General features: G+C 32.1%; 1 protein-coding gene across 1 annotated transcript; it reads right to left on the minus strand.

The window, feature by feature from the left end:
* Positions 1-1,054: 1,054 nt before the first annotated feature.
* Positions 1,055-10,740, minus strand: LOC111692665 (the record flags this gene model as incomplete). Its single annotated transcript, XM_023456748.1, has 2 exons — positions 10,580-10,740; positions 1,055-1,255 (listed from the first exon to the last, which is right to left on the minus strand). Coding segments are annotated over exons 1-2 (309 nt in total), but the record flags the coding sequence as incomplete, so codon positions are not given.
* Between the last annotated feature and the right edge of the window lie 1,851 nt (positions 10,741-12,591).

The raw sequence follows: 12,591 nt of genomic DNA on the forward strand, positions 1-12,591 counted from the left end.
TTTTTTTTATTTTTTTTCCGTAGAATTGAATGGTGTAATCAGTTTTTGAATGTTTTTTAATTTAAACAAATTATCAACTATATCTGAAAAATTCATTGTTGTGTCATTTTTTATTTTTTTGCATTTTTGAGCATGTTTTTGAAGTGTGATTACAGATTTTTTTATTTCACCAAAAAGTATATGTCAAAGCGAAAAAAATTATTACCGGCAGAACTCTGTACGATGATTTTTTGAAGTAGAATTTTTCTTTGAAAAAGAGTGTTTCAGGCCGAAAAAAATGAATATCTCAGAAACTTCTTGATTTTTTTATCTAAAAAAATTTGTGGTTATTTAAGACACAGAAATGTATACTTTCATCAAGTTTCGTTAAAATTAAATTATTTTTGCGGAAATAAGAAATAAAAAGAGAAAAAACCAGAAAAAAAACGGTTTTTCGTATTTTTCTCGGAAATTTTGAGGTTATGTAAAAAAGTGACCTCTACAAATGTTGTAAATTTTTGCATGATCTACAACTTTTGTATTGGATACTTTTTTATTTGACGTGAACTTTCGCCAGAAATCCCAATAATACAATTTTTCATAACTTTTCAACCCGCCCCTGCTCACGCATTTATTTTTTTTTAGATTTATTATAAGCCCTTTTACTATTTCCACTTATAAAAGTCCAGGTAACATTTTTTTTTTCTCCAAGTGTAATTTGGTTGGACTATACGTAGTTTGTACAAATTATCTTAGTTTGAAATTTCCATATAATGGGAAGCCATTTATGCTTACTATTGGCTGTTGTTGGTACTGCCAACTTAGTAACCTAATGAGACGCGATTTATCATTGTTTCTATAATGTTTATATGGAATTCTACTCTAGGAGTCGACCCCATCGCTTATAATAATGAATATCTGCCAACAAAACGCGTTCGAATCGCTCTCCCAAGCACCAGAGTACTCATATAAGGTAACAGAACTGCAGGACGACACAAAGACCCGGAACCCGAGCACAGGGTACTGAAATATCTCTAACAGAGCGTGAACCTCGCCTCCTAGGGATGCCACTCACCTTGACCTGCGGGCTGACGAGATACAGCAGGGGGTTGGCGCGGAGCCTCTCGTGCTCGTCGAGCTGCCTCCGGACCTCCTCCCGTCGCGCCGACCCCAGGTAGGACACCTCCTCCCTGGACATAGCGCCGGTGGACCTGGGTAAGTCTTGGACGTCGGGCAGGGACTTCTTCCTCTGCAGGGTGGTCTGCGTCACCAGGTTCTGCAAGGGAACAAGGCTCGGGGTTATTGCGACCACGGGTTTAGGCTTTTATTAGAATAGGAAGAGACGATTTCCGCATTGTTATGGCGTCCTGTGCGTACCCGTTAAGTTGGCTGGCGGCCCGAGAGGAATGTACTATTTAGTTTTTTTTAATACGATAAGTCTGAGTGGGGATTCGAGCCAAGATCAAAATTTGGCTGAATAAATATCGATTTATTTCAAATGCATGGTAAATATACCAGTGTTTACGCACGTCGAAAGAAAGGAACGAAAAAAGTAAAATATAAATAACAAATAGAATACACATAAATGCAAATTGCATCACAAATCAATAATATAAGACTTTACCTGGAAAATTTTGATATATTGCAATTTTACGTATTTTGAGCTTCTCATTTAAAATTTTTCATTTGCCATCTCGTATCTTTGCCGCCGCCGCCATATTGTAATAAATTGGGAAAATAAGAGATTTTTCAAGGACATTTAAATAAAGGGGACTTATTTATTTACATTTCTAGATGATGCCTGGTCTATTCACAGTCTAATTGTATCATTGTTGTCAGCTAGCTGTATAATTATACTGGAAATGTACTTAATATTTTTATCGCAATTTTCATCACAATTGTGGAAATTATTATTATAGGATAGTATTATTAAGTTATGCATACGATATTGTTAAATTCTGTACATATTAAACTATTTTTCATTTTTCATATTTGCCATGTTTGAAGACTTGGCAACTACGCAATAATTTGTAGCGTGTTCCTCGTTCGTTCTGCCGTGGTTGGCAGAATATGGCGTCTCTTGTTAGAAAATAGTTGTGATTTTAGTAAGTGAAACGTGATTAGTGTTTATACATGTATTTTGGATAAACTTTTAAGGTGTGAATATGGTTAGACAGTGCAGAATTTGTAAGAAATTGGATTATAAACATCCACATCAGCTATCCTTCCACAGGTAAGCGTGCTTGAAGGTGACTTTGGAATGTATATGCAACTGTGGCCATTGTCGTGCGTGTGGGTAACTTTTATTTGAATAACGGTAAAATTTTATAAAACTGACTTGGTATTTTTTTAAAATTTTTGCTGAAATAGTAAGAAAACAATAATATGAACCACGTTTGGCCATTAAAATCAAAGGAAAATGCTGCACCACAAATAAGTTACAGACATTATTTATATTTAATATATTTATAGGTATTTCAATGTTATCCCTTATACCCAACATTACAAATTTTAATCATTCATCATTTTCATTTTCCTCTACGACAAAAACCTTTTCAAAAATATATTTACAATTTTACTAAATGCACGAGCATAAAAACTGAATAAATACAACAGCAAAAATATGGTGGTGGTTCACTTATACATAAAAATACCGAAGATGCAATCAACTGAAAGTTGCATTCATTCAACCATTTGATGTTCTCCTTTGGGAATATATTTTTATGTCTCACTGAAAATTTGCCTCAGTATTCTAAAAGTGAAATGTGAACGTTTTTAGGATGCTTGGGGATGGTGCAACAAGAAAGAAATGGTTACAGTTATTGGGATTCCAAGAAGTTATAAAAATATTATATATATTTATTATAAAAATACTGAGTAGCTGTTGAAATATATTGACTTAGGACTATAAAATATTTTATTTTGACCCATCCAAAATGTACGACATTGGAGATGTTTCCCCTTGTCTAGCTTCACCCAACATATGAGATAGACTGTGACATGCATAGTCCCCTTTATTTAAATGTCCTTGAGATTTTTAAAGATATATCGTTACTCGTTGCTTTTACAGCAAAAATAGTTATGTAACAAATTAAAGTCCAAGAAATTTGCTATAAAATAGATCCTAACCATTTTTTTCATAGAAACCACCCGTTTTGGATAGGAGACTAACAATAGCCCAGTAAATGAAATTTATAATACATGTAAATCAAATTGTAATTCGTTTCATATTGAAACTTGGATTAATCGTTAGTTTAGTCAAAAAGAAACAATATTTCCCGAAAATTATAGGTTTAAAACAACAAGATCATTGTTTAAACAATGATTATAATGTAAAAATTACCAAAAATGGAGTTTTTTAGCTGTACTAAAAAGCGCTCTCCAACAGGAATTTTTGCTTTTGTTTATACTTATAGGTTTTCAAAAAACGCTACATTTGAGACCTGCTAAATTAAAATCCATTAACAATTTGCTTAAATAATTGCAAAAAAACAGCGAAATTTGAATTTGATATAAATAGAAGAAAAGAGCATAAATCGTCTGTAAACTGCAGTAAAAGTTGTATTTTGTTACCCATAAGAAACCCTGAAAATTTGGTAAAAAAATATTTAGTTGTTTACGAGTTTTTGCATTTATTTATCAGAAATTGCATTTTTTCAATTGCAGAAACGCTGTTGTTAGCGTTATAATAAAGAGCCTTATGAGAGCTCATTTGTTTCATCTTGACTTGTATTTTCAAGATATGCAATTGGAAATTGTAATTTCATAGGCTAACCTCCTCAAAACGGCGTATAAACAAATAGTGTAATTTGTTTATAAGGTTTTTCGTTAATAACTTTGCGAAGAATGAATATTTTTTAAAGCCGCTTTGATATTCGTAATCCTGGTAATTTTTCACGAATTTAAAAAAAAATTGTTCTAGGACCATTTTTAGCCGATAGCGTTTTTTTTTTAAATTCATAACTTGTTTGTTTATAAACATTAGGAGTTGAAATTTCGGAAATAAATCAATCAACCCTTAAACTTCATAATAACGGTAAGAATATCGAATAAAATGCTTTTTATAGTAATTTTTGACCCTTTAAAAAACATCCTCGAATTCATTTTTACACCTGGAATGTGGTGGGGGAAATAAGACACAAACATTCCGAACCATCAAATTTTGCGATATCTCCGGTAATTGTGGACTAATTTTAACGTTTTTTTTTAATCCGGGGTAGCGCATAAAAATAATAACAACTGCACGATCCATTTTGCAATAATTAATTATTAATTTGTTATAAACTATCAATTTTGTAAAAAAAATAAAATTTTTTTCGCATTTTTTCGAGAAATAATTATTCACAATGGTACCAATAAACAATTTTCTTAAAAAACAATATTTTTATGTAAAAAAATTCAGGAAATGACATATTTTTTATGTATAAAGTTTATTTTAATGAGAATCGAGTTTTTGGATGTAATATGCATATTAGTATTATTTTTTAACATTAAATTACATATTATATTTTAAAACAGGTAAGTAAATTAAAACACTCGATTCTCATTAAAATAAACTTTATACATAAAAAATATATCATCTCCTGAATTTTGTTCACATAAAAATATTGTTTTTTAAGAAAATTGTTGAATATTGTATTGTGTAATTGTAATTCTACCATTGTGAAAAATTATTTCTCGAAAAAATAAAAAAAAATTTTACAAAAGTAATAGTTTATAACAAATTAATAATTAATCAATGCAAAATGGTCCGTGCAGTTGTTATTATTTTCATGCGCTACCCCAGATTAAAAAAAAACGTTAAAATTGGTCCACAATTACCAGAGATATCGCAAAATTATCGAGCAGTTAAGATTTGAAGTCTCGGAACGTTCTGTCTTATTTCCCCCACCACATTCCAGGTGTAAAAATGTATTCGAGGACGTTTTTTAAAGGGTTAAAAATTACTATAAAATGCATTTAGTTCAATATCTTTAACCGATATTGCGAAGTTTAAGGACTGATTGATTTATTTCCGAAATTTTAAGTCTTAATGTTTATAAATAAACAAGTTATGAATTAAAAAAAAACGCTATCTCGATATCACTAAAAATGGTCCTAGAACAATTTTTTTATCAAAGCGGCTTTAATAGTTATTTTTGTATCTAGTGCGCGAAATGCTACATTGGTGATCGAGAATTGAATTTTTTAACGAGGCGAAGCCGAGTTAAAAAATTATTCGAGACCACCAAAATAGTTCGCGCACGAGATGCAAACAATATTTTTTCTACAAACGTCAAAATCTATCTCTTAAAATATTGGTTCGTGTACTGGTTGTACGATTAATGTTGATATTGTAAATAATAACTAAAGTTATTGTAAAATTCTATCATTATTTTAAAAGTATTTAATTGCTATTCATTTAAAAATAAATAATAATTTGGAGTTTTGCTTCATTTTTTCAAAGATTGAAATACAAAACTCTTATTAATTTACATGCAGTGTGCGAAATACTTCGAACCCTAGTGCGCGAAGTATTTCGCGCACGGTGTCATGGTCATGTAAGAATCCGAAAAAAAGGTGTCACTTCACATATTGTTGTCAATGCGCAAATCTTGTCACTTTTTGACGTGTAGAAAAAAGATATGCATTCTTCGCAAAGTTATTAACGAAAAATCTTATAAACAAATTACACTATTTGTTTATACGCCGTTTTGAGGAGGTTAGCCTGTGAAATTACAATTTCCAATTGCATATCTTGAAAATATAAGTCAAGACGAAACAAATGAGCCCTCATTTATTATAACGCAATCCCGTTTTTACAATTGAAAAAATGCTATTTCTAATAAACAAATGCAAAAACTCGTAAACAAATGAATATTTTTTTATCAAATTTTCAGGGTTTCTTAAGCGTAACAAAATACAACTTTTACTGCAGTTTAGAGACGATTTATGCTCTTTTTTGCAATTATTTAAACAAATTGTTAATGGATTTTAATTTAGCAGGTCTCAAATGAAGCGTTTATTGAAAACCTATAAGTATAAACAAAAGCAAAAACTCCTGTTGGAGAGCGCTTTTTAATACAGTTAAAAAACTCCATATTTGGTAATTTTTACATTATAATCATTGTTTAAACAACGATCTTGTTGTTTTAAACCGATATTTATTGGGAAATATTATTTCTTTTTGCCTAAACTAACGATTAAACCAAGTTTCCATTTGAAACGAATTTTTTTAGAATATTTTTTTCATTAACTGGGCTACAAAGGTCACCATTTAACGTGCAACGAAAAGTAATACCTATTTCTACACCACCAGAGTATATGGTGCGTTTTTTTCTGTGGTTTCCCTTGATAAATGAAAATTACAATAACTTCTTTCGTTTTTATACCCCTGAGGGACCAGCTGTATCGATGTTTTTGATAGTTGAAGGCAACGAAATCTCAGAGTTGCGTGGGATCAATTATTCTGACACAGTAGCTTTTTCTCTACTTTCTGTATCGATTTTATTACACAGTGGTTCTAAGATTGTATTAGTGTCTTCATCGTCATTATCTTCCAATGCTTGAGATATGTTATCGCATCTGTTGTGACAGTTTGAGCAAATTATAGAATAGTTGATCCCTGATGTCCTACATCCACATGCTCCACGACATCCTTTCCAGGCCCGGATCCAGAGACTGGTTTTGGGGGTGGCGCAAAGCACTTCTTTCATAGGAGCTTGACACTAATGAATCCTTCTACTTGCATTAATATCGACTAACTGCCTGTTGTCGTTTGGAGAAATTGAAGATCTTTAAAAAATGTTGTGCTTTGGGGGTGGCGATCGCCACATCGCCACCCCCTCTGGATCCGGGCCTGATCCTTTCTTGCATTTACAAGAAATTAGTTTAAGAAGAACTTCTGGAGCAGGTGCTTGGAGACTAGTCAGAGAGACAAGACCATTTTTGTCTTTCTTCCATCCACATTGATTGACGTTACATACTTGGTAAACATTGTAATTCTCGTGCATGCATGGAAACGGTTAGTTTTATGAAAAAAAATGAAAGAGACCCATTTTGTTAAGAAAATTGTGTAGTTTAATTTAATATACAATCATTTTTGTTGTAAAATCAACCAGAAACAAGATATGTCATTTTTTTCTGTGAATAGCGGTTCCAGCGGCAAAGATACACCGTAGAAAAATAAAAATTGGAAAAAAAAACAGTTCAAAATATGTACATATAATCTTCAAATATCAAAACCCAAAAATTTCTCCAGGTAATTTCACTTGGTTACCGGACTATAAAGGGTGAATTTATAAATATATGTTCGACTATGTTCTAAAATACTTATAATATATTTGTTTGATGTTTGTTTTAAATTTCTTACTTCTGGGGGAACCCTGTATTTTTTAAACAAAATTGTAAACTTTGAAGTGGTTTTAACGCTAATTGAGAATAAATTAGCCAGTTTTTACTACCGCATAACAAAGGAGTTCTCGCGAGTGCTTCACCAAAATAAAACTTTATGCCAATCGAGAGACAAATATTTGTGATGGTCACACAAACACACAGCTTATTTTTAACCGCGAAAATAAGTCTTGAGATAAACACTTCGGTGCCATTTGTAATAAAACTTTGTTTATCTCTCGAATTCAATTGCTTCGCGGTAGGTACTTGCGATTTTAATTTTGACTCGAAGGAATCGATTTTATATGTAAAACTTCAATTCGTTATACATTTTTTAACATTTAACAAGGATAGTCGGGTCGTTGCCTTGAGACACATAAAAATGAATTTTTCGTGATAATCTGGTCTATTTTGAGGGAAATTGATGTAGATTTGTATCTCTACCCGGTCGTGTATTTCGGTTCCAAGTAATTCTGTTGTGTAATTGTACAGGGTGAATAACATTTTTACGAGCATGTGTTCCGATGTTTCTGGAAATAAATCGACGCGGATTCAGTGTTTTAAACTTTTGAATTTCTACTTAGTGTAAATCTAATTGTTCGTAAGGTGTATCAATAATTCTTGTTACTCCGAGAAAAATTACTTTTAATTACGATCTGTTTTTAAATAGTACAGAGCAATAAAAACGTAGTAACAGTATTAATATTTCATGCATTCTTTCATATTTTGTAAAAATAAAAAAAAAATCATATAAACATAGGTCGCAGCATGCTTCGTTTCCCTGATACAGTGTTGGAATTTTAAAAATAGTATTTATTTAAGTCTCTTACAATGTTTGACTTATATTAATAAAATTTTAGGTAATGACGTAACTAATTATGGGTAAAAAGTTAATACACAAATATGAGATTCAGTGGCGGAGATATTGGGAAATTCCGTTAATAAGAACGCGAGAATTTCGACGCCACCGAGTTTACCAGACAAAAAGGTGTCTTCAAACTTTTGAGTTAAAAAGAAATTTATCCATGAAATGAAAAGCTCGCGTGTTTTTTGGCAAGATAAATTAACGATCAAATATGTGAATTAACAACAACGAAAAACAACCATTATCTCAAATTATTTGAAGAAACAGTTATTAAATACACAGTTATGTATTACAAATTGTTTGGTTTGGTGTACTGATTTCAATATTTTCTTTTGACTTATTCTATCCGAGGTTCGTAAGTTACTAATAAGAGTTTTATGATGTTCAGCGTCAATTTGAAGGTAGGGTTTAATGGATGATGACAATGACAAATTTTACTTTTTCTTTTCTAAGAGTAATTTCAACATTGTTAAGTATCCATTTGCTGTCTGTCAATTTTTTCGATCCGCCTTGTGCTGTCTTTGAAAATATTTAATTGTAATCGACTCTTGCTGTTGGGGTTCCACCTTGATTTTTTTCACTTTTAAAATGGTAAACACAGTTTGCTTCTCCTCCCTTCCAAGCCAATTCGCAAGAAGCTGTATTAAAGAATATTTTTTGTAATTCCTCAAGTTCATTTATACCTGTATTCCACAATTTTGCCATTCTTAGTATATTTTCCTTGTCTATAGCTACAGAACATGCCTTTCTTCTCTCTGGAATAGCTTGTAATTCCTTTCTCTTACTGTTTCCTGCATCACGAGCTTTAAAAGTTGTCGGTAAAAGGAGCAAATTTAATGTTACATTCAATGAAATATTTTTCTTGAATCAACTTTGCAGTTGAATTCCAGATTGTTTTAACTCTTTGCAACCTTCTCCAGTTTTCTTTTTCATATTATATGACCAATCCTTTAACCTTTAACATATCCGCTATATCTTCTAATGGAGTCATTTCTGATAGTTCGTAATTTCGAATTTAATAAAACCCCATAAATTGTCTCCATATCGACGATTAACTGTTTTTTGTAGATTGTGGAATTGATTTTTCTATGTTTTTGCTAATTTATTCAGTCGAAATTTTTCCAAAACGACTCACATTATGTATATTTTATATTCACACTTTCAATAGTACTTAATAATTATTGTAGTGACAGGAAACATTTTAAACTGACGTGCGCCTACTAAGGATAGTTTAGTTTCGAGGAACAGGAGTTTTTATCGGTGATAAAAAGCTACGCACCTTTTTATGGCTGTCAAAGCGACAAAAACGTCATAGTTATATACACATTGTCATGTGGGTGTTAATTTATCTCTATGAAAAAATATTTTGGAATAAGTAGTCGTCAATTCTAGTTGTGGGCTACCCCTTTTACCGAAATAATTAAATTTTTCAAAATAAATTCGAAACAATTTATAAATCCGACAAATCAAGATGCCCGTTTCGAAAGATCTCTACCAGGAGCATAAAATATCAGAGAAAATTATGACAAGAAAAATTAAAAAAATTCGGAAAATTGGAAAAAATACCTTTTATTGCGATCCAGAATAAAAAAGTTATTTTGCCTGACACAATATATGTAAATGTTATCATATGTTAAATAAAAGTAAAGTTTGGAGGAAAATACATATTTTGAATATGTTCAAGATGATCAAGAGTATGGTGCTCGAATCAGAAGGTTCAGGAGCATCAGATAAGTGCTCAGATGAAGCAGGGTCCGACAAAGACTATAAATATCTTCTTTTAAGTGAATTTAATTTTTTTCGGAACCCACTTTTTTCGTTTACTTTTATGTCGAAATTTGGTCATAGCTCAAGATAAAATATACTCTGAATATTGTTTTTTTTTGGGTTATAGAGAACTGTTATTTTGTTTATTTTCATTGTTTGGTCATGAAATGTTATACTTATTTGCCTTTTGTTAATTTATGCTTAAGTTCGATTAATTTGAGATTTGAAGGTATCCAGAATATAAAAGTTTTGTTCTAATTCATTGAATTTTATCCCATGAAAATATATTTCTGGGTCTGCTCCGAGTTCCTTCCAATTTTTCATACTTTTCGCTTTGGAAACGAAATCTCGAATATTTTCGAATATTACCTTGACGCGGTTTGTGTTAAAAAGCGGCCCTTCGCGGAAAATAGCCAGTCCGACACTGTCCAAATCGCTACAAATTGACCGCATAGAAATGTTAAACAACTAAAAATAAACACCACGGGCCGGCGCCCAACCAAAAAGAACAAAACTATCGTCCGGCCCAGCGCCGCAAAGCGAAAACATTCCCCCCGAAACAATGCGTCTACTTATCGATAACTGATTCTGTCCGACCTCAACAGGTGGCGTGTCGATCCAGCTCTCCGAAGCCCGTCTGGCCAGCAAAGCGGGGGAAAACATGAGGTCCTCCTCATCGTCGTCGTCGCCCTGGTACCACAGCATTCCTCGATCGCGGACAGCGCGTGACAATCGCCGATCGCACCGGTTGAACTGCGCGACAACTCGCGTTACTGTGCCGAAGGTGTGTTAAAATTACCAGCTCGACGGCAGCGACGCTTTTAGACGCCATCCCCACCGCCCGCCTTTTATTTTACATTCGCGCGGCGGGCGAATATGCCAGAGAGGGTCTTGAATCACCGATACTAATTATGTAAAGGATGCCGGGTGGAATACCTGCGGTTTCTCATTGATCTGATGGGGAGATAAGGGAGAACAAATAACGTTTCGAAGAACGTGTCGACAAAAGGTTTCGATCTTCACTCGGTTATAAATTTTAACGATAATTCAACTTCATGACTCCCATCTGATTGTGAGGCAATTGCTAAGTTATTAGCAACGTTACTAAGTTATTAACAATATGCTAACTCTTATCCAATTACAAATTTAAATGAGATAGATTCGAATCGAAATTGCTTCTTCAAAATCTTAAATGGAAAAATAACATGCGTTTTTAGCAATATTGCTAAGTTATTAGCAGTACCTACTGCCTGGTTACTAGCAATATTGCCTAGTTACCAACAATATTGTAACCTTCATTCAACTATAAACTTCTACCAAATTTTTTTATTTTTTTTACTTAAGTATTACTCAGTTATTAGCACATTGCTAATTTATTAACAATATCCCAATCTTCGGCTCTAATTATAAATTTAATTGAAAAATGATCTAAATCGTTCTTTTATGACTAAATGGATGCCAATTGATTGCTATTAGCAATACAAATTGTAATGTTATCAACGATACTACTAAATTATTATAAATACACAGTTACTAGCAATATCACTACGTTATTAGCAATATTCATAAGCTTTCGACAATGTTGCTATGTTACCGGCAATGTTACTAAGTTATTAGCAATATTTCTAAGTTATTGGCAATATCGCTGTATTACCAACAATACTGAAGTTATTAGCAATATTACTAAGTTACTGAGAATGCCGTTGAGTCATTAGCAATATTTCTAACTACTGTAAAATAGTTAAATGATTCGTATCAACACAACTTTGTAGTCAGAAACATAGGGGTATAGCAAAATATACAGGTAGAAAAAAAGCATACTAAGAATTGAATCTACGACTTTTTTTGTGTAGCATATATATATTTTAAACAATATTGCCAAGTTATTAGCATTACTGCCAGGTTACTAGCAATATTACCTAGTTACCAACAATACTGCATCCTTCATCCAACTATAAACTTTACGAAAAAAATATTGTAACTTTTAGTTAACGAACTCAGTTATTAGCAACATTGCTAAATTATTAACCATACTCCAATCTTTGTCTCTAATTATAAAAATGGAAAAATTAACCAAATGGTTCGTTTATGACTAACTGGAAAGACAATTGACTGCTATTAGCAATATTGCAGTTATCAACAATACTACTAACTCATTATAAATATTATTTAGCTACTAGCAATATTACTAAGTTATTAGCAATATTTCTACACTTTTGACAATGTCGCTATGTTACCAGCAATGTTACTAAGTTATTAGCAATATTTCTAAGTTATTGGCAATATCGCTGTATTACCAACAATACTGAAGTTATTAGCAATATTACTAAGTTACTGAGAATGCCGTTGAGTCATTAGCAATATTTCTAACTACTATAAAATAGTTAAATGATTCGTATCAACACAACTTTGTAGTCAGAAACATTGGGGTATAGCAAAATATACAGGTAGAAAAAAAGCATACTAAGAATTGAATCTACGACTTTTTTTGTGTAGCATATATATATTTTAAACAATATTGCCAAGTTATTAGCATTACTGCCAGGTTACTAGCAATATTACCTAGTTACCAACAATACTGCATCCTTCATCCAACTATAAACTTTACG

Source organism: Anoplophora glabripennis, unplaced genomic scaffold, assembly GCF_000390285.2.
Source record: "Anoplophora glabripennis isolate ALB-LARVAE unplaced genomic scaffold, Agla_2.0 scaffold2542, whole genome shotgun sequence".
In the NCBI taxonomy this organism is placed as follows: domain Eukaryota; kingdom Metazoa; phylum Arthropoda; class Insecta; order Coleoptera; family Cerambycidae; genus Anoplophora; species Anoplophora glabripennis.